This window comes from Poecilia reticulata, chromosome 14 (genome assembly GCF_904066995.2).
Source record: "Poecilia reticulata chromosome 14, P_reticulata-male-v2, whole genome shotgun sequence".
Classification (NCBI taxonomy): domain Eukaryota; kingdom Metazoa; phylum Chordata; class Actinopteri; order Cyprinodontiformes; family Poeciliidae; genus Poecilia; species Poecilia reticulata.
This window is the reverse complement of record NC_088843.1, coordinates 21,040,551-21,063,996: the sequence shown is the minus strand read 5'-3', so window position 1 is coordinate 21,063,996 and position 23,446 is coordinate 21,040,551. Positions and strand designations below refer to the sequence as shown.

Sequence of the window (23,446 nt, the reverse complement as noted above, 5' to 3'; positions counted from 1 at the left end):
GCAGCAGATTGATCCAGCAGCAGCAGATCTTTAATCCATCCAGTGATTTCTAAACTACCAGCAGCATTTAAAGTCTCTTCTCTCAGTGAAGAACTGTAGAAGTGGGTGATGTGCTCCATCTTCCTGGTTTTAGTCAGAACTCCAGCAGCAGTGTTCTGGATCAGCTGCAGCTGGACCATTGATTTGTTAGACAGACCTGTGAAGATGCTGCTGCTGCTGCAGTAATCAATGCCACTGCAGAGAAACGCCTGGATGAGTTTCTCTGGTGCTGAGACATTAGTCCTCTGATCCTGCAAATGTTCTCCAGCTGATAGAAGGCCCACTTTGGAACTGTCTTTATGTGGCTCCGAAGGTTCAGGTCAGAGTTCATCCTGATCTCTAGTTTCTAGCTGGAACAACTGAAGCTGCGGATGACTCTAGAGATATAGCTCTAGATCTATAAGTCTAGATCGTTCCTCTTTAGGTTCAAAGATATCTTCAATTTCTGTTCAGATGGTGAGTTTTGGCGCAGCCACTTGGGGACATCATAAGGTAGAGCTGTGAATCATCTGCGTTGTCATGGTAACTGGTCGTATTTCCTGTTGTAACCTGAGCCAGTGGGAACATATAGATTTAGAATCCGAGGGATTCAAATGTGACCTCTGACTTCTTTGATGAGAAGTGTCCTATTGAAACAAAGAAATCCCAGTTCTTTATGTGAGACTCGAACCAGAACAGTGCTGAACCGGAGAGTCCGACCCAACTCTCCAACTGGTTCAGTGGTGAATCCTGAATGACACCATCAGGTATTTGGCTAGCACCGCTAATCCACCTCACCTGCTTTTTCCGCTGCTCTGTAAATCTGTCCAGCAGTATTGTTGGAGAGCCGGACAGAGAGACGATGGAGTCGGAGATCTGATGTTATGATGAATGGAAGAGATTCAACTTCCTGCGTTTTCTGTAAAATGTAAATTTGTAGCTTAAAGTGTAGAAGCTCAGAGGAAAGTCTGGTGAAAAACTTCAGGAAAATAAAATGATATGATAAACTGAAATCTGCAGAACTTCAGGAAAATCAAAAACCTTGAGGAATTGGTTCCTCTGCAGAAGTTTTTCCAAGTTTCTATTAAACTTTTAATCCTCAGAGAATCTCCTCCATTAGAGCTGCTGTCAATATTTACTGCTTTAATAATTAATGCTGCTAAATGAGCCGCCGGGGGAGGAAGGAGCGCTCCTCATCATCATACCCAGAGGATTACATCACTCAACAAACTATCTCCATGGCAACCATTCAGTTACTGCTGATGACTTTAATATGAGACTCTTCAAGATACAACTTTTATTAATCTGCAGTAACTGATGGATGTGAGGCAGAGACTGGTCGGAACCAGAACCTTTAGTCAGAACCAGTACCTTTAACTGGGTCGGAACCAGAACCCCTGACATAAAACACAAACACATGAAGACCAGCAGAGGTTCTGGTCCACCGCGTCAGAACCAGAACCACTTTAATGCTTCCTGGATAAAATGGTCAGCATCAGGGAGAATCCAGAACCTGAACAGAACCGTCTACTTCTGGTCTGGATGATCAGAACAAGACGGTTCTAAAGGTTCTAACAATGAACCTTTATGGATCCTCAACCCGTCATGGCTCAGCAGAGATGAAGGATGAACCGTTTTAGACGGAGAAACGTTCTGCTGGAACTCAGTTAGCTAAATGCATAAACATAATGAAATGATAGACGCCTCATGAATCGCTCTGGTCTACTTTCGCTGAGAGACATAGGGCAGCCATCTTGGAGCAGTTGACTGCTCCAAGATGGCCGCCGTATTTCCTGCACCCTAGCAGCCAACCCAAGGTCTACTCATTTATTATGTCTGTGGCTAAATGTAGCTGAACTGACATCAAGCTAGCAGACAGACAGAAGCAATCGAGCTGTAGAGATCAGATCAGATCCAATGGAAGAAAAACGACTCATCAGGAACAAAATGTGAAGATTCTGGTTTTGTTCATTAAAACCAGAGACACATCACTGATCCTGCCAGCCTTCTTCCTCCACCATCACCAGGGTCGCAACTACATATTATTCAGGTGGATGTGAACACATAAATAGGTCCCCCTCCCCCACACCCGAAGGAAGGTACGTGAAAGGTAAAACTCACTACATTTATCCCGTTATGGACGGGACATGAAGGAGTGTAAGGGCGCTCAAGTGGATGAGAACACATCACCGGCGCGCAACCCCTTCCAGACAGGGTTTTGACGCCCCCTCTGGTGCAGCGCCCCTATGCGTTGATTGCGCTGCATGCCCACTTTTTGCACCACTGATCATCATCATCATCATCATCATCATCATCATCATCATCATCATCATCATCATCATCATCATCATCATCATCATCATCATCATCATCATCATCATCATCATCATCATCATCATCATCATCATCAATCATCATCACCATCACCATCACCATCATCATCTGTCACTGAGCCTTCACCAAGAGGTCAAAGGTCAGGATGCTTTTAGTTGACGACAGTACAATGTTAACCCAATAAGTCAGTCCTAAACATTCTGATTATCTTCAGTCTGAACTCAGTGACCGTTACCATGGAAGCGCCACAGGGCTGTGTGTTCGGTCCACTTCTCTATGTCACTCTGTGGCCCAGCAGCTTCCAGATCTGCTGTCCTGCAGAGGTGAGATAAACCCGTGATCCAACACAGATCTGGAGGGTTAGAGACCCCTGATCTACATCCTGTGGATCCACTAAGCTGCAGCTGGATGGGTTCACCGCCAATGTTCACTTATGATGTCCAACTGCCTGACGATGAGTCCATAGCAAACTCTCCCTGAACATTAAACCCTGATGAACTTTAATCAGACAGAGGAGAGGGAGACTCTCCAAAGATCCTAGTCCAGGATGAAGCATCAAAGATCTAGGAGCAGGAAAAGCTCTGGATGAACTACAGAGAAACCCAGAGTCCATGAGAAAGACCAGAAGGAGCCATTAAGGGAAGATAAAACTCAGGAAGTGGATGACGTTGACGAGTCCTACCAATGGACTGAAGGCCGGCACAGAAAACGAGATCAGGAACAGGATCTCAGACCAGTGGAGGTCAGGGTCCACCACACCGGAACAGAACCAAGATGGAGGATGTGCAAAGACTGAAATAGGTCAACAGGTAGCAGCTGTTTGGAGCTGGTTGGTAAAGCCAACATGAAGCACCGTAACCTGGAGGTGGGAACAGTCTAACATCTGATCAGATTCATTAACTCTGGGACTGAAGAGTTTGACATCCTCCTGAGTTTCCAGTTCCAGACCAATAAACACGATGACCAACCAACTGGGTGGAAAAAACAGAAAAGATCCTCAGACAAACCAATGAAAACCTCAGGGAGCATCGTGAGGAAGAGGACAGCTGTGGTCTTTTGTTTTTATTAATTCAGTGAATCGTGTTGAATATGAATCAGCAGGTCTGACCTTTATGAGCATCATCATGAAAACAGTTCTTGTTATAGTGAAACTTTGCATGTAAACTTTTGTTTGTCAACAGAACACAGTACTGAATCAGTAATGAAGTGTTGATGACGTTCTGCTGCTCAGTGGTCATGTGATGTTTACACCCCTCAGCTGTAAACATCACCGGCGCTGGTGGCAGGAGAGAGAGGAAGAGATAAAAGCTGATGACAGGAAGTGGATCTGCCAGTCTGGCCGGTCTGACGATGCGGGGTTGTGGTGGCTGTGACCTCTGTGACCTCTGTGACCCTGCTGGGCCTGTCATGATGCTGTGATGCTGAGCAGGAGGAGTGCGCTGAACGTGACGGTGACGGGGCCTCACCAGGGGGTCCTGGGCCTGGTGCTGTTCACCATCGTCACCACGCTGCCATGCTGCGTGTTCCTCTTCATCAACATCACCATGCTGTACACGCTGCGCAGCCGGCCGCTGTTCAGAGAGGCGTCCCGCTACGTGCTGCTGTTCAACCTGCTGCTGGTGGACACCGTGCAGCTGTTCCAGAGCCAGTCCATGTTCCTGCTGTCCGCGGTCAGCCTCACGCTGCTGTACCCGGTGTGCGCCGCACTCATCGCCTTCAGCAGCCTGGCCCAATGCGTGTCCATGGTCACGCTGGTCAGCATGTGCCTGGAGCGGTACGTGGCTGTGTGCTACCCCCTCAGGCACAGCGCCATCGTCACCCTGAGGAACACTGGCGCCGCCATCAGCGTCATCTATGGCGTCAGCTCCTCCCACGTCATCGTCCAGCTCAGCCTGATGCTGTCCCGCTTCTCGGTAGCTGACCTGGGGGTCATGCAGATGGTGTACTACTGCGGGAAGGAGAGCGCCTTCATTGACCCCGTGTCTGACCACTACGACAGAGCCTTCACCTACTTCCTGTTCCTGCTGGGGGCGGCCACCGTCTCCTTCGCCTACGCCGGCATCATCGTGGCGGCGCGCTCTGCGTCCACGGACAAAGCGTCGGCCTTGCGGGCGCGGCGCACGCTGCTGCTGCACCTGGTGCAGCTGGGCCTCAGCATGTCCTCCACCGTCTACAACTCGCTGCTGATCGTCATCACCAGCAACCTGGAGCGCGTCCCGGCCGTCCGCCTGCAGATCAGCCTCTACATGGCCGTCATCATCCTGCCCAAGTGCCTCAGCTCACTCATCTACGGCCTCAGAGACCAGAACATCCGGCCCATCCTCATCATGAACCTCATCTGCCAGTGCAGAGGCTCCGCTCTCCACACCAGAACCAGAACCAGAACCAAGAACAGAACCAGAGTCCAGCTCAGCTGAGACGTTCACTGGAAAATAAAGACAATAATGAGAGGAAGTCAGGGAAAATGTTCAGCAACAGAATGTTTGGTTCTGTTTTCACTGAAACAAAATTTATGGGAAATGACTGAAGGAGTAATAATTATAATAATTATAATAATAACAATAATAATAATTTTGATGGTGTTTTTATTTTCAGAATAACTTCAAGAGACCAGGAACATGTTTGTCTAATAATTAAAACATTAAGCAAATTTTTCATGAAGAACTTTGAGTGATTTTTTGAAACCTGCAGCTTTTAAAACAACATGAACTTTGATTAAAAACATGTTAAACCTGTCTGCCTTAATGTTGAATATGGAATATCAGGATTATTATGATGTTGGTGTTTAATAGGAAGGAAAACAGGTTTCCATCGTCATCATCAGGTTCAGGATGTTTAAATCAAACTTTATCATTTCCAGCTGTAGAGTGATTCCTCTCTGTAGATACAACTGGAATCACAGCAGAGTTCTGCAATCACTGAATTCCTCTAACGGCTAAAATCTCGTTAAGTTTAAATCTGTTTTTGATTCATAATAACTGGAACATTGGTTCATTTTAGTTATATTCCAACTCCCTGTTATGTCTCTTTATTAAGCCACTGTAACTGTTTAGTTTTGTGTTTTTCTCAAATAAACCAGTTTACATGCTGCTTTGCTCAAAGGTCAGATGGCAGCTGAAGGTTAGAAAACTGATTTTGAGTTTGGTGAATAATATTCTTCTGCTGGATTTTAACCAAGTTCATGAATAAAATCTAGTTTTAATGACTTGATAACTCAGAGTAAAGAGCATCAGTCATTTTCTCTGGTTTTCACCTTCATCGTTCTGCTCCTCATCACATTTCACTGCTCAGCTCAGAAAACCACAGAGACGTTGCTTAAATATGTCTTATGGATTTTATAAAACCCTACTTCAAATGTTTGGTGATAATATTCTCATAATCATTTTTATAATAAGGATAAGGAAACCTGCCCAGAGGCAGCCCCAGCCTGTTTGGTGCCCGGGGCGAACAACCCCACCGACGCCCTCTGACAATCTTCAGTGTACATCCAGTTTATGAACATTTTACACAAAGTTTTGCCTTTGATATTATATTTTGAAATAATATTAAAATAACCTGAGGACTTTAAGATGTTTGATAATAATATTCAAGTGTTTACGTCAGCAGATGAATAAACACGTTGATGGTCAGATTTTGTCTCTTAACCCTGGAGGGGAAACCAGGCAGTCGGCCCACTGGCTGCCAAGCAGAGTTATTTATCTGAGACATGAAAACTCACAGCTGGAGAATAAAAATGTTCACAGCAACAAGATGGAGGAGACGACAGCCTAACCCTGTTTATTCAGAGGGAGCAGCAGGAAAATCAGGAGGCTTTATTAAATCTACAGAAAAAAAAATATATAAAGAAAGTCACCAGAAGATATTGAGTTGTTAAGTTGAAGCGAGACTGTAATAAAAAATAAGAAAAAGAACAATCAAGGGAGTTTGAGTTGTAAAAGTTAGTTCATCAGCAGTGATGCTGTACAGGGAAGCAGAAGTGAGTAAAGATTTTTTTATAAAAATGATTTTCACAGACATAAAATCACACTACACTGTATAATAAAAATCAACCTAGTTGAGGGTAAAGTCTTTCCTCTTGATGGATTTTCTGTTTCTAACCTCCAGATGTCACATGTTTACAGGTAAAACACATGACAGACTGAATTTATCTGAGCTGAGATGAAACTGAAACTATTCAGCATCAGAACATCAGCAGGAGCAAAAACACCTACCAGACACCGACATGAAGGATGAAACTCTTCTTCTTCATAAGAACATTTATTAGATTATATATTTTTACCTCATTCTGTGGGATTATATCTATTTTATCACTGTTTATGTTTTGGGAATATTTCTGTATTTGACTGTTCTTTACCTCCATAATATTAACTATCTTAAAGTTTAAAGACTTTAAATGAATGTTTTTATAGGATTTTATATAAAAGAGTCACCAAACTTCATCATCAGTAATTTTCTAAATCCAGTTTGTTGCTGCTCACTTCCTGATAAACTTCGACTTCCTATTTATATCAGTGGATATTTTGTGTTTTGTTTTCATCCATCATCTTCTGCTTGTCCAGAGTCAGCAGCTTCAGTAAGGAGGCCTAGACGTCCCTCTCCCCAGTCGTTCCCAGCAGAATAACATCGTCCCTCCAGTGTCCTGGTCTTCCTCCGGGTCTCCTCCCAGTAGGACCTAAACTCCTCACCAGGGAGTCTCCATTCTAGCCAGATGCTGAGCCACCTCATCTGGCTCCTCTCAGTGTGAAGGAGCAGCGGCTCTACTCTGAGCCCCTCCTGGATGACTGAGCTTCTCTCTCTAAGGGAGAGCCCAGACACCCTGCAGAGAAAACTCATTTCAGCTGCTTGTATCCGTGACCTTGTCCTTTGGTTCATGACCTAAAGCTCATGACCATAGATGAGGGTAGGAACGTAGATCGACCGGCAAAATGTAGGCTTCACTTTTTGGCTCAGATCTCTCTTCACCAGGACAGACCCGTACAACGCCTGCTTCACTGCAGACCCTGGATCTGAATCCATTGAGCGGTTCTCTGTCACGCTTCTTCAGGTCAATGAAGGCTCTTCTCCACTGACCTCTGGTTCATATGCGGTTCTGTTGCAGGAGGTCTAATGGTGGAAGTCACCAGTGTTGAATATGAGACGTTACTGTGAGAACAGGAAAGACTTTATTTGGGTTGTTCTTATCTTCTATATCTACAAACTGGAGAAATTTGAGAAGAAGGTCTTTTAGTATGAAATAATTGTTAAAAACAACAAAATTACAAGAGAAAATGTTCAAAGACTCAATAATTTTGCTGAGAGGAACCGCCTGAGTCACAGAGCGGTCAGAATAAGACCCGGATCCGTTCCCAAAACCCTTCCACCTTTATTGATTGATAATCCACTGGCTCGAGGCGGAAAGAACTATGTCAGAATTTAGTTAACTATGGACTGATCCAACTTGTATCACAGGGCTGTCAAACTCATTTTCATTCAATCAAGATCATGAATGCTCTTAAAGGGCCAGTGGTGCCAGAATGTACAGATAAAACCAGTGAACCAACTTTTAAAATATTAATAAATTGTTAAAATTACATTACATTCGTCATCTTTTCACATTAATCAGTTCCTCCAGGGTTTCCCATTTTATTTGTAATTATTTGCAATAAAAATCAAATGTTTGTGGTACTAATTTAGAAATATTTGCGATAATTGCAGATATGTATGACAAAGTGCAACATTTTATTGCTCACCTTATAGAGCATCAACTATAATTTGACGTCAATTAAGGCTGAGGCAACTGTTTAGTAAAAGTAAGAAAGTTAGCATCACTTAAACTCAATGTTTTTCATAATTTTTGCCAAAAAATGTTCAATAATTAGCATCAGCATAAAAAAGTGTTGGAATTTGTTGATTTGGTGTGAATTTATACAAAAGATCCTGAAAAACTGGAGGGACTAACTGATGTAATCTGACAGTAACTATATAAAAACTGCTTTTATTTGAACAATAAAATATTATTTAAGAATATTTATTTTGACGGCTATATTTATGTGTTCCTCTAGTCTAAAAACTATGGCAGGCTGGATTTGGTACCCCAGGCCTCGAGTTTAACACATGTGATGTGTTGGAACCTACACATAATCATGGACACACTGTGGACCATATTATTTCTAAAGTTTCGATTATATCTAAAATTGTAGTGCTTTATGTTGCAGATCATTTTGGGTATTTTTTGATAGTTTTCTCCCTGATTAAATAGATAACAATACACAACCCAGATAGCACAATATGGGTGAAAGATCACTGTAAAAATGTCAGGCAGAGACATTGAATCTACGTTGTAGCCTGGCATTGAAACGGAATGGAAAGTGGTCGATGACTTGTATGTTGAATCCACGTTAGGGTTTCAACCATAACTGACATCATCTCAATGTTTATTCAACCATTATTTGAATGTGGATTTGCATTCACATTTTACATTGAATCAATCCCTAAGGTCTGCATCTGCATGAGTTCACCACCAATGTTCACTGATGATGTCCAACTGCCTGGTGATGAGTTCATAAGAAACTCTCCCTGAACATTAAAACCTTGATGAGCTGTAATCTGAGAGAGGAGGTGGAGAAGCATACTAGTTCAGTCAGTACCAACAAGGATCTCCAAAGATCCTCCTCCAGGATAAAGTATCAAAGACTCAGGAGCAGAAAAAGCTCTGGAGATGAGAAAACCAGAGTCCACAAGAAAGACCAGCAGGAGCCGTCATGGGAAGACAGATTCAGGAAGTGGATGGTGCTGACGAGTCCTACCAATGGACTGAAGGCTGGCACAGAAGACGAGATCAGGAACAGAATCTCAGACCAGTGGAGGTCAGGGTCCACCACAGCGGAACAGGAGCAAGATGGAGGATGTGCAAAGACTGAAACTGGCCAACAGGTAGCAGCTGTTTGGAGCTGGTTGGTAAAGCCAACATGAAGCACCATAACATGGAGGTGGGAACAGTCTAACATCTGATCAGATTCATTAACTCTGGGACTGAAGAGTCTGACATCCTGCTGAGTTTCCAGTTCCAGACCAATAAACACGATGACCAACCAACTGGGTGGAAAAAACAGAAAAGATCCTCAGAGATCTGGAAGAGAACCATCAACCTTTAGAGGACAAACCAATGAAAACCTCAGGGACCATCGTGAGGAAGAGGACAGCTGTGGTCTTTTGTTTTTATTCATCATGAAAACAGTTCCTGTTACAGTGAAACTTTGCATGTAAACTTTTGTTTGTCAACAGAACACAGTACTGAATCAGTAATGAAGTGTTGATGACGTTCTGCTGCTCAGTGGTCATGTGATGTTTACAGCCCTCAGCTGGTTGCAGCAGAGAGAGGAAGAGATAAAAGCTGATGACAGGATGTGGATCTGCCAGTCTGGCCAGTCTGGCCGATGCGGGGTTGTGGTGGCTGTGACCTCTGTGACCTCTGTGACCCTGCTGGGCCTGTCATGATGCTGTGATGCTGAGCAGGAGGAGTGCGCTGAACGTGACGGTGACGGGGCCTCACCAGGGGGTCCTGGGCCTGGTGCTGTTCACCATCGTCACCACGCTGCCATGCTGCGTGTTCCTCTTCATCAACATCACCATGCTGTACACGCTGCGCAGCCGGCCGCTGTTCAGAGAGGCGTCCCGCTTCGTGCTGCTGTTCAACCTGCTGCTGGTGGACACCGTGCAGCTGTTCCAGAGCCAGTCCATGTTCCTGATGTCCGCGGTCAGCCTCACGCTGCTGTACCCGGTGTGCGCCGCACTCACCGCCTTCAGCAGCCTGGTCCACTGCGTGTCCATGGTCACGCTGGTCAGCATGTGCCTGGAGCGGTACGTGGCGGTGTGCTACCCCCTCAGGCACAGCGCCATCGTCACCCTGAGGAACACTGGCGCCGCCATCGTTGTCATCTGGGGCGTCAGCTCCTCCCACGCCATCGTCCAGCTCAGCTTGATGCTGTCCCGCTTCTCGGTAGCTGACCTGGGGGTAATGCAGATGGTGTACTACTGCGGGAAGGAAAGCGCCTTCATCGACCCCGTGTCTGACCACTACGACAGAGCCTTCACCTACTTCCTGTTCCTGCTGGGGGCGGCCACCGTCTCCTTCGCCTACGCCGGCATCATCGTGGCGGCGCGCTCTGCGTCCACGGACAAAGCGTCGGCCTTGCGGGCGCGGCGCACGCTGCTGCTGCACCTGGTGCAGCTGGGCCTCAGCATGTCCTCCACCGTCTACAACTCGCTGCTGATCGTCATCACCAGCAACCTGGAGCGCGTCCCGGCCGTCCGCCTGCAGATCAGCCTCTACATGGCCGTCATCATCCTGCCCAAGTGCCTCAGCTCGCTCATCTACGGCCTCAGAGACCAGAACATCCGGCCCATCCTCATCATGAACCTCATCTGCCAGTGCAGAGGCTCCGCGCTCCACACCAGAACCAGAACCAGAACCAAGAACAGAACCAGAGTCCAGCTCAGCTGAGACGTTCACTGGAAAATAAAGACAATAATGAGAGGAAGTCAGGGAAAATGTTCAGCAACAGAATGTTTGGTTCTGTTTTCACTGAACTCATTCATTGGAAATGACTGAAGGAATAATAATAATAATAATAATAATAATAATAATAATAATAATAATAATAATAATAATAATAATAATAATAATAATAATTCTGATGGTGTTTGTATTTTCAGAATGACTTCAGGATACCATAAACATGTGTGTCAAATAATTAAATGCTGAAGTTGATTTTTCATGAAGAACTTTGAGTGATTTGTTGAAACCTGCAGCTTTTAAAACAACATGAACTTTGATTAAAAACATTTTAAACATTAATCTGACCATGCTGAACATTAATCCTGCTGTGTTTTCCTGAACCTGCCTGCCTTAATGTTGAATATGAAATATCTGGATTGTTATGACGTTGGTGTTTAATAGGAAGGAAAACAGGTTTCCATCATCATCGTCATCATCAGGTTCAGGATGTTTAAATCAAACTTTATCATTTCCAGCTGTAGAGTGATTCCTCTCTGTTGATACAACTGGAATCACAGCAGAGTTCTGCAATCACTGAATTCCTCTAACGGCTAAAATCTCATTATGTTTTAATCTGTTTTTGATTCATAATAATTGGGATATTGATTCATTTTATTTATATTCCAACTCTCTGTTACGTCTTTTTATGAAGCTACTGTAACTGTTTTGTGTTTTTCTCAAATAAACCAGTTTATATGCTGCTTTGCTCAAAGGTCAGATGGCAGATGGAGATTAGTAAGCTGATCTTGAGTTTGGTGAATAAAATTCTTCAAGTGGATTTTAACTCGTTTCATGAATAAAATCTAGTTTTAATGACTTGATAACTCTGCATAAAGAGCATCAGTCATTTTCTCTGGTTTTCATCTTCATCGTTCTGCTCCTCATCACATTTCACTGCTCAGCTCTGAAAACCACAGAGACGTTGCTTTGTCTACATTAGTCATTGGGCATATTCTGTAGAGCATTCACACTACCGAGTTCCTGATTCATTATTATTGTTATTCCCCATTTTTTCATTTTGTTACTACTTCTACATTTTCTCTGCTATTCCATCTGTTCGTCTTCTACATGTTTTTGTTGTTTCTGCTCTCAGTGGTGATGATTTTTGGTATTCACAACTTTATGAAATATTCAGCTTCTTATGCATTTGTTGACTCCACTGAAATAAATGAAAAATGACCAAGTTGTACAAAAAGCTCTTCTTTCATTTCCACTTACTGTCAGAAACACCATTAAATTTTTTTAAATGTTGTCATATCCTTCGACTATGGTTCAACATTTTCATATGTTTTATGGGTTTCTTAAAATCCCTTCAAACTCTTCAATGTTTGGTCGTATTATTCTCATAATTAGCTTTACAATAAGGATAAGGAAACCTGCCCAGAGGCGGTCCCAGCTTGTTTGGTGCCTGGGGCGAACAACCCCACCAACACCCCCTGACAATCTTCAGCGTTCAATGAATATGAGACGCTACTATGAGAACAGGAAAGACTTTATTTGTTTTGTTCTTATCTTCTATATCAACAAACTGGAGAAATGTGAGAAGAAGGTATTTTAGTATGAAATAATTGTTAAAACAACAAAATGACAAGAGAAAATGTTCAAAGACTCAATAATTTTGCTGAGAGGAACCGCCTAAGCCACGGAGCGGTCAGAATAAGACCCGGATCCGTTCCCAAAACCCTTCCACCTTTATTGATTGATAAGTCATTGGATTGAGGTGGAAAGAGCTTTGTCAGATTTTAGCTGACTGATCCAACATGTATCACAGGGCTGTCAAACTCATTTTCATTGAATCAAGATCATGAATTCTCTTAATCAGTTCCTCCAGGGTTTTCCCATTGGATTTTTTTATTATTTGGAATAAAAATCAAATGTTTGTGGTACTAATTTAGAAACATTTGCAATAATTAAACATATGTATGACGAAGTTCAACATTTTATTGCTCACCTTATAGATCATGAACTATAATTTGACATCAGTAAAGGCTGAGGCAACTGTTTAGTACAAGTAAGAAAGTTAGCATCACTTAAACTCGATGTTTTTCATAATTTTTGCCAAAAAAAATTACAATAATTAGCATTATAATAAAAATGTGTGGGAATTTGTTGATTTTGTGTGAATTTACACAAAAATTCCTCAAAAACTGGAGGGACTAATTAATGTAATCTGACAGTAAGTAGATAAAAACTGCCTTGATTTGATCGATAAAATAATATTTAAGCACACCGTTATCTTGACTGTTCTATTTATGTTCCTCTGGTCTAAAGGGCCACATAAAAGCTGTGGCAGGCTGGATTTGGCCCCCAGGCCTCGAGTTTAATACGTGATGTGTCAGAACCCACATATAATCTGTGCATAATCCCACACTGTGGACCATATTATTTCTAAAGTTTTGATTATATCTAAAATTGTATTGCTTGATGTTGCATTTCCAGATCATTTGTATTTTTTGACAGTTTAAGCAGGGTACTACTGTTTGAAGGTACAGTAGTACCTTCAAAAAGAAGCATCATATAAACTACTGTTGACCAATTTATTCAGGCCCTTCCTTCATCTGCTACAAACTCCTGTACTTCTCTCAGTGATTTAATGGACAGTTTTATTTTTAGAATTGGAAAAAACCATAGCTCCCATTACAACAAAAGTGATCTCTGGAAAACGTAATCCTCCTCAGAGAAACTCTGAGTCAATTAGAAAAGGGGAAAAAGTGTGCTGAAAAGCTGAACGTCGGTGGGATAAAAGTAAATAAATAACATAATAAGCATAAATAACATTTGCACAGTGGAAAGTAAAAGGATACTGCAAATAAACACTGCCAAATATATTATCCGCAGAGAAAAGGAAAATTAAAATATATGTGCAAAGAAAACAGGGAGTGGGATTGAAGTGGTGGTGGGGGGTAAGGTATTATTTTTTCTAAATCCATTTAGAGCATAACATCCCTTAGCCAGTGAACTGGGAGTCGGGTCTTTCCACCTGAATAAGGCAGCCCTCCTGGCAATTAATGATGAAAATGAAAACATTCTTTAGTTGAATTATGGTAAAGCCAGTTCTGAGTTCCAAAGATGGCCGAGAAGGGGTTTGGCTTGATCTCACAGTGCAAAACTTCAGATATTGTATGGAAGACTGATTTCCAGAAACTAGCTAGAGAAGTTGTTTAAATCCAGAACATATTGATTACTGTTGCAAGTGCACTCCTACACCTGTCATGTGTTGGATCCATATTTGGGTAAATGTGCACCAGTTTAGTTCACAGAACAAAACTTCAAATGGAAATGCTGCCAGTAAAGCAGAACTCGGATGTTAGCTGCCCAGCAGTAGTTTTCAAAGTTAGCACCTGACTGCCCAGGCCTTTTCTTAATCTGGGGTGTTTATCTTTCCTAGTAAAAGAAAGAATTAATGAGTCCAGAGATCTAAAGAATGTTAGGAATCATAACAGGGAAGTACTGGAAAACATTCACATATTTGGGGAGCAGCATCCTTTTCACAGAGTCAATTCTGCCTGCAGGAGACAATAACAATAAGGACCATTAAGATAAGAGCTGTTTTGATTAATCAGTAAAGGAAGAAAATTAGCTTTAAATAGATTTTTGAAATGTCCTAGTGACACATATGCCAATGTATTTAAACTGTTCAGTCACTTTCCTAAGGGGAAATCCTCCATAATTAACATGGACGTATGAGCCAATCAGACGCTCTGTTGTTCCAGGATTCAGTCTTTCACTTCCTGTCTTTCACTCTCTCCGCTGGATCATCACATTAAACCCTGATTTTCTCCATGTTTCTTTTAGTTCCTGCTCTTGGTTTCCTCCTGGCAGATTTGTTTTGTTATTTATCATTTTAATTCAAAAATACCAACTCATCTATCTCCAAACATGACACTAATCATAATTTGAGTTAACCATTAGTTATTTTCAGACTAATTGATATTAAAGTAGAAGATTAACAAACAAAAGTTTATATTTTTCTGTTAAACATTTAATAATCAATTTGGGGAATTGTATACATTTTGTTCTTAATTTAAACTCTATTTCTTAACTCCTTGTTTTTTATGATAATGGTTGCATTAAAGAAGAAATTCTGCAGAATTCAGAGAAAATGGACGCCATCAACTCATCTGAAGGTTGTTGCAGAAATAATTCACAAAATCAAAGTATCTCTATTTAATCACTGATGTTTTTAAACTTTTCCAAGACTTCTTTGTTTTCGGGGTGATGCAAGTTTCATTCAGCTTGTCTGTATAATCATAACTGCTTACTGGACATGTGATTTTCTAGAGTGATTTGGGTTAGGGTCAACAGTTGACCCTAACCCCGGCTCATTGGACACTCGGTCCGTTCCACCGCAATAAGGTGGCGGTCATCCTGCAGAGCTGCTGCTTCTCCACCCTGAGAGGAGCCAGGTGGTTCGGATGGTGAGGCGTTCAGATCCCACTGGGAGGAGACCCAGAAGAAGACCAGGACGATGTTCCTCTGCTGGGAACGCCTTGGATAGAAACCTTTAAACTAATCTAAGCTGAACTAAACTTGAGTGAGAGGTCAGGTTCCTCCTAGTCAGCAAGGTTTTCTGCTCAGCAACTGCTCATCTGATTCAGGCGTGTTTGAAAGTTGCAGGACGGTGCAGAGGACTGGAGCTGCAGATCCCTGATTACAGCAATAATGAAGATGAAAGAAATGATTGATGGTTTTATGATGGCATTGATAAAATGCTGTACTGGCTGCTTGTTCATTCTATATTCTTAATCAAAAAGTTTATTATCTCATGTTTTTATCATGTAAAACACTTTGACCTGCCGTGTTGCTGAGATGTTTGGTACAATAAACTGGAATTGAATAAACAAAACTGCAGCTGCATAAGAGAAAACATGTTTTCTTTAGAAAAAAAAGGAAACAGAGAAAAACTGTCAAAATGTTACAATACAAAGTTACCTATCAATCACTTTATAGATCAGCTGTGACCAATCTGATATTCAATAAGATCAATAATTAAAGAGACACCAGCAGAGTGGTTAGAAAATGTTTTCACATGATGTTATCATCCTCCATGTTTGTTTCTACTCGCCGTCCAATCAGACAGCGGGATTTTCCTCTGAACCTTCATAGAGAATAACGTCGATTTAAACCCAAACATGTCGGATATTCCTGGTGTCAGCAGACCAGACGGTCACATGGTCACTGCTGAGGATGATGATGAAGGTGATGATGGTCAGCGGTGCAGCAGGTCCCACAGGCAGCAGCAGCACAGTGCAGCACAACATGCGGCCAGGTACGACCCGACACCGCCCGGCTGCTGATTGGTCCGAGGATCCATCAGCAGAACTGTCGATGACATCATCAGTCTACCGTTAGTCTGTGGCCAATCAGACTACAGTCTGCAGGTGAGGAGGTTACCTGTTGGCTTCGCTGGATGGGAGGCCTGGTGTTTGTTGCCGTAGTAACCAGGTGACATCACAGAGGCCTCCTGCTGTGCAGCGGGTCCTGGTTGGAGAATGGTCTGAGGGAAAGTCTGCGGCAGAGGAGGTGGGGGGTGGGGTGTTGTTGGAAATTCAGATGTGAAACTTTAATCTCCTAATTTAACTCAATAATCTGCTTCAGTTCTGTTCTGGTCCAGAACCGGATCAAAACTAAACCAGTCAGTAACTTTTATTTATTAAACGACTTATGGATAAACGTCTCAAAGCGCTTTACAGGAAGAAAAGATGCTGAACACACACTAGAAGTTTTTGGCTCCATCTGCTGGTCATAATTTGAACAACAGCTCATGGTTTGTTTCCGTCTATTGTCTTTGTTGTAGTTTTTATATTTTTTATTTTGTTTCTAATGTTTTTAATCTAGTTTTTATGGATGTTCATATGCGAGAGCAACACATTGTTTCAAAATTTCCTCTGGATTACTAAAGAACCACCCAACTCGGCCTGGCCTGAATGGCGCCCCCTGCTGGCCAGTTACTCTGTTTTCATCTTGTTCTGCCGTTTGTAGTAAATTACTTTTTTAATCTGAATGAGTTTTTACTTGGATAATAAACGTTAAATTAAAACGTATGAGTATTTCTGTAAAGTAAGATCAGCTGATCTCCTCAGATATTAAAACTTTTTGGCTTCATGACTGGGAGAAAGCTGGATTATGTTTAAACTGGACTTTATAGTTTGATTTTATTATGTTTGGATTAATTATGATAAAACAGCTTGTAATTATCTGGCTGTTAATATAATAAATACAATTCCTGTAGTTTATTCTGAACTCATCACGTCACATCAGCAGCAGGTGAATCAATCACATGACGTCGGACAGAAAGCTACCGCGGTTCATTCTGGGTACCTGATAGGCGGAGCCGGGGAAGGCGGTGGGCGGGGAGTAAAAAGCTGAGAGAAAACGACAAAAATACATTTTACAAAAAGTGAAGCAGAAAAAACAAAAACAAACCTTTAGAGATAAATGAGGTCGTCTCATAAAGGTGACAGATAAAGTCAGTAATGTGAAAATAATGTGATAAATTTAATTTCTCATTTTTTAGAAAGAGAAATTACAATAATGACAGAAATATTATAGTAATGAAGTTGTGGCATCTCAGGAATGAAAAGTAAATAATAGTTCACTAAAGTTTAAATTTTACTAAATGATTTCTGGCTTTGTGATAAAAACAGAAACGAACCTGGAGGAAACATGGAGGGAGACGAATCGTCTGGGAAGAACGGACGATACGGAGGAGGATGATCACTCATCTGGACGGATGGATGGTTGGATGGTGGATGGATCTATGCAGAAAGCAGAAACATGTTTTTGCTATCTTAAATGATGAAATCTAATCATTTAAAGTAAATGATTAGATTCATTTTCAATCTGAGACATTATTTCCATCTCTGTGGACGCCTGAGACGCTCCAGGACATAAATCTGATGGGTCTGCTGCAGATTCATCTGTAACAATCTCATTAGCATCGCCATGATGTCGGATTTCCCTCCAAACCAGTCAGTCTGACCTCTGACCTTTCACCAGGCAGTCAGTAAACATTTGTCCCTGCAGAAACATGTGGACATGACTGTCCACCAGCAGACACACAGTGCAGTCAGATGCCTCCATACCAGCGCTCATCTAATAAACAGGTTGCCATAGCAACCGCCACACAGACACAAATAGCCGTCTGTCCCACACAGGAGCAGCTTGTTCCAGTTAACCCAGTCAGCTGCTGCTGGGAGAGCTGGACTGGCAGCGGGTTGGCATGGCAACAACCAGAACCAGTCTGATACCTAACCAGCATGCTAACCAGCTAGCTAGCTCCTAGTTACTACAGCAGGTACTGATGATGTCATCCAGGTGATCTGGCTGAGATTGGTGGACAGGAACCGTCCATCCGTCCTGCTGCTGCTCCGTCTTCACAAGAGGACAGAGACACCCAGCGCTGATGTCTCTGATGTCTCCAATGTCTCTCATGACTCCAACGTCTTTAATGTCTTTAGTTTCCAACGTCTCTGACGTTTTAAATGTCTCTTATATCTAATGTCTCCATGAAGCCTGAAGAAAACTGGGCTTACCTGAAGAGGAACGGCTCTGCTGTCCTGATCAGATGCTGACCAACTGAGGAGACGGTCAGAGACACAAGGACAGGGTGAGGCCCCGAGGACCACCCTCCTCATCATCATCTTCCTCCTCCTCCTTATCCTCCTCGCCCCCTTCAACTCTTCGTTTTCTTCATTTCCTCTTAGCTGCTTTTTCATTTTTCCTCCGTTTTTATTCCTCTCCTGTGAAGAAACTCCAGTTTGCAGTTTGCTTATGAATCATAAATCTGTTTTTTAAACTCTGTTGCTACAGAAATACGAAGTAAAATCTGAGTTTTTACTCCTGACTGAAATCTTCCTATTGACTCTTCAAAGGAAAACAACCTTCAGGTTCGTCCTGACCTGCAGATAATATCCCATAAATCTGCCTTTTCATAAATATCTCCATAATCTCTGCTGGAAGTGTCATTTAGCCCAAACCTTTCCATCTCCACCAATCAGCATTAGCTTTCAGCTCTGTGATCATGCTGCAAACCCAAAAACAAAACTAGTAAATATTTTAACAAACATCAGCATTTAAACAGTTTATCTCTTTTATTCTGTAAAAGAAATATACAGTGTATATATATATATATATATATATATATATATATATATATATATATATATATATATGCTTCTTTGTGTGCTTTGGAGTTTCTTTGCTGATGAATTTTTTTGAGAAGCGATAAAAGCTGGATAGCTCTTTAGTTGCTACAAAATAGAGCTGTATTTCCTGCAGCCCACTGGCTGCAATGTTGACACCACGAGATGCCATGAGACCTAAATTCTGAACATCATGGCATAGGGTGCATCCCAGTTTTCCATGTCTGGCGTATAACCATTCATTTTAGCTTTTAAACTGGTTATGTTGATCTTGTGTCCAGAAAGAGGGATAATCGATTGCTTAGTATCATGACCCGTTTGTGCTGAAGATCCTGCAGCTTCCACTTTGTCTTCCTAACATGGCACCTCCTCACCCTGACTCTCATACTGAGGAACCACAGAACACTATAAGTTAAAGCACATATTATTCCTCCAACAGGTTCCAGAGGCATCACCTCAAACCAGATGTTGGACTGGATTTTATTTCATTTATGTCATTTGTGAATGTTAGCGTCTCTTTTTCGACAGTGGTTATCATTAAGTCTCATCAACATCAATATTTCCACTACATAAGAGACAAAAAAAATTAGTTTGATAGAGGAAAAGCCTCAGACTCTGAGCTCAAAGCAAGATGCCAGAGAGCATCAAACTATTTTTTTTAAATATTACAAAATTAATTTAATTTCACATAATCATCGCGGTAGAAGCCTTTTGTTTGTTAAATACTTAATGAAACATACTTAAGTGTTACATGTTTGTTGTGAATGACGTGTACTCACAGACGAACGAGATACTTAGTCCAAGTTTGTCGTTTATTGAATGTTCAGCAGCTGTGATGCGCCACAGCAGAGGTAAACAAAGGTAAAACAACCCAACAGGTGATCAACTCTAAACCACTCGCACCTTTTTACTCTCCGTCTTTCTTTGTCGTTTAAGTTGCCGTGGCAACCGCCTGCGCTCCTCGAGCCGAGCAGGGACTACGTTAAAAACATAACATTCAGTCCATTATGATATTAGGTTCTTCTTTAATAAAGTTACGAATGTTTTGATAAGCCAATGAGAGGAGGACCTGCTGGTCTCAGCATCCTGGCGGCGTTCAGTTTGTCACCTAATGCCGAGATCAACTCAAAACCTTCCGTGATCGACGTATTGCAACGCTGCTCTAGCAAAGCACGAAGACTTCAGAAACAATATGAAATGGAAGGGGTGAGGGGTTATCTATTAACTGATTAAGTCGTATTTTAGATTGTTCTTGAAAACCTAATCAGTCACGGCTGATTAGTGGGTGAACTCACGGCTGCACAGTGAACCCATTGATTTTTTTTTTACAGCAGACAGTCGCTCCCCCATACCTGCCTACTTTCACCCCTGCTCACAAGCTAATAAACATTTCATCAGGACAGACAGAAAGTTAACTTGTGACATCACAATGAAATGAAGTATCCTAAAAATAAATAAATAAATGTTTACCTCCGAGAATAAAATATAGGGTAATGAAATGCACAGAATTTTGTTGCATTTGTATGTACGCAAGGATGTCTTGTATGTATGTATTTTATTTGAAAAAGTCCGCGAAGTAAAAATATATCTGGGTCACAACTTTTACCGGAACTGATAAAAGGAACAAGGGACACTCGGTTGAGAGAAGAAAAAAACAAAAAGGGGTGTGACAGCAGGCTGGGAAGAGGACGCCGAGCGACGGACCGGGGAGCTTAAAAGACGAGCCCGGAGATACCTGAGTTTTTTTGGACTAAAAGCGTTGCCAGATCAACTAACAAAGGAGTCACAATTCTTCTGGAGGCAAGATAAAGCCACACGGAACGATGACCGGTCCCGATGCGCTCGCGTTCCAGGCCTGACAAAGGGAACCGCCCGGGTACACAAACGCCGACCCGGTGAGACCCTTCCATTTTTTTTTATTTAGGTTTTTTTTGTGTGCACGAAGACTGATAAATATTTTTGGGCCCCAACGTTGTTTTTTTTGCGCAACAAGAATTTTACTTTTTTTTGATCGCCTGATTATGGACTTTTCGATGGATTATTATTATTGATGAACAATTTATTTTTGTTGGGATTCAGGCTGGGTTATAGATTTAGTTTTGAATGTGGGGTTGTTTAATTATAAAAAATTAAAGAGTGACTGGTATAATGGCATGATTCCAGGAAAACAGATGTGTGGTTATTAAATGTAGCGGGTCTTTCGTAGCCGCATCCGTTAGATGACGTGTCCCCTCTTTCTTTTTATTAGAACCAAATCGTTTTTCTAGCGTTGATTAGTTAAAACTGCGGTCATACTTATTTCTAAATTTGTATAAAAACAAGTCAAAGGACTCTCTTGTGCGTGTACATTTCTCGTTTATACGAGGATTTGTTACAGAGTGGTGGCCCGTATGGGGTGCTTTTTTTTATGAGTATGACAAAATTGATGCATAGCATTTGAATGTTTTTGTTGTTTGGCATTTGTTAAAAACAATTTATGTTGCAGTAAAAGGGATAACCATATTGACTTAATGGAAGGAATTTCCCATCATCAGATAGAAGCTGAGGAATCAGATGACAGGGTTTCAGGACCCATTTTAGAGACAGAAGAAACCGACAATGTTCCAAGAGGTGATTCCTGGGTGACCCGGAGAAATCCGGTGAGGGAAATAACTTCTTTACTTAGCTCATTGTATGTGTCTGATGGGGAGAATGACGAGGAAGAAGAAGAAGAGATACCAGGTTTTACTCCTGCGGATCTCTCTAGATTCAAAGATGAAGTAACAGCAGTGATTGAGAAGGTTAGCACTTTAGAGGAGAACTATCAGGACTCAGTGACCAGCGCCTTAAATCGAGAACAAAATATAAGAACTTATATAGACCGAAGTGTTGAGGCATTAGAACAGCGTATGATTACAACCCTAAGAGAGTTTGAGGAAAAGTTAGTTCAGTGTTTACATCGACGTGATGATAGGTGGAGAGTAGAGGTAGAGAGATTGAAGCGCGCCTATCGATCTACTAATACCCGACCCCTGATCAGGGCTGAACATGATTTGGACTTGTCTGCTGTTCAAAGGACACCTAAGATGGCACCTTCTACAGTGCAGATCCCAGTAGTGTATACTTCAACTGGTCAGAGGCCACCAACCATCCATTCAACACAACTGGCTTCATATAGGCAGAGTGAAGACCATCAAAGTACATGCTCTGGTGACCAAGATCGACCAGCACCTGGGCTTTCCGAAGAGCTACCAGCTATGCCGCCTAGTAGTAGGGGAGTATCTACCCTTCACATGGCTGTACCTCTCTCTTCTGGTAGAACGGCTGTAGTTTATGCCAAACCTCCCATCCACATGGACTTTCCCACATTTGGAGAGGCACGAGAGGTAGCAGATGTGTTGAACTTTATTGACAAGTGTGAAACATTCCTGTCTGTGAGACCACTCTCTGACCCTGAATTAATTGGGGCTTTGACCGGTGTCTTAAAAGGACCCGCTCACAGCTGGTGGTGTGTAGCCAAGAATCAAATCCAGAACTGGAAGGATTTTAAGGAAGCCTTCTATGCTGCATTTCTCCCCCCAGATTACCTCTCAGAGGTGGAAGAAAAACTTCGAGAGATGGTGCAGTTGCCTGAGCAGTGCCTGAGAGACTTCGCCTTCGACTACCGAGCGTTGTGCTTGAGGTGGAAACCTGATATCTCAGAAGCTGAGCTGGTGAGAAGGATCCTAAATAACTGTAAACCTAAACTGGCTGGTTGCCTCCGAGGAACTGTCACCACCATGGATCAGCTGGTTACAGTAGGGTCCCAAGTAGAAAGAGACTGTGCAGGAGCAAAGGCCTATTGGGGGAAGGTGGACCAACAAAAATCCAAAGGCAAAGCTCCAGCAAAGCCAGCATCTAAGGGGAGCTTCAGAAGACCAGCAGATGTAGTGTCTGTTGTTCAGCAAGTGCCGAGGCTGGCGTCCTCACTTTTATATGTTCCTGTAGAGATCAGAGATAAGAAATATCATGCTGTCCTGGATACAGCCTGCACTTTTACACTAATGAGGCATAGCCAGTGGCAGGAAATGGCCCGGGCAGATGAACATTTAAAACAAGCCGACCACCAAAGGTTTGCCCTGGCAAATGGGAAAACTTACAGCGTCATGGGAAAAACGACTATTCTCTATTGCTGGCATGGCATGATGTGGTCGTTAGACACGTTCGTGGTTGAAGATACTAACCTCACATTTCCCATTATTCTAGGCCTGGATTTCTTGACAAGAACTTCAACCATCATCAACTTAGGTGATCACACCTATGGAATCAAGGGGCCCAGAGGTTATTCGTTTTACCCTTTCATTGCTCCACCACCAAGCAATTCCACTGGGTGTCCTAGTTCATCTTCGCTGAGTCTAATCATGGCTCTGCCCATTAAGGACACGGATGACTTCCC

The 23,446-nt window shown here is 42.3% G+C and overlaps 3 protein-coding genes across 3 annotated transcripts; 2 read left to right on the top strand and 1 right to left on the bottom strand.

Moving 5' to 3' along the window:
- The first annotated feature begins 3,457 nt into the window (after positions 1 to 3,457).
- LOC103461422 (odorant receptor 131-2-like) lies at positions 3,458 to 4,953 on the top strand. Its single transcript, XM_008403721.3, has one exon. It carries the CDS (start codon positions 3,771 to 3,773, stop codon positions 4,767 to 4,769), a length of 999 nt encoding a protein of 332 aa, XP_008401943.2. The 5' UTR covers positions 3,458 to 3,770; the 3' UTR covers positions 4,770 to 4,953.
- Positions 4,954 to 9,835: 4,882 nt separating this feature from the next.
- LOC145554927 (odorant receptor 131-2-like) lies at positions 9,836 to 11,668 on the top strand. Its single transcript, XM_081615863.1, has one exon. The coding sequence runs from the start codon at positions 9,836 to 9,838 to the stop codon at positions 10,832 to 10,834; it is 999 nt and encodes a 332-aa protein (XP_081471989.1). The 3' UTR covers positions 10,835 to 11,668.
- A 3,945-nt stretch (positions 11,669 to 15,613) lies between these two features.
- On the bottom strand, positions 15,614 to 18,621 carry LOC103459887 (uncharacterized). Its single transcript, XM_081615862.1, has 5 exons — positions 18,424 to 18,621; positions 17,544 to 17,646; positions 17,210 to 17,253; positions 16,283 to 16,397; positions 15,614 to 16,210 (listed from the first exon to the last, which is right to left on the bottom strand). The coding sequence occupies exons 1-5, from the start codon at positions 18,604 to 18,606 to the stop codon at positions 16,098 to 16,100; spliced, it is 558 nt and encodes a 185-aa protein (XP_081471988.1). The 5' UTR covers positions 18,607 to 18,621; the 3' UTR covers positions 15,614 to 16,097.
- Between the last annotated feature and the right edge of the window lie 4,825 nt (positions 18,622 to 23,446).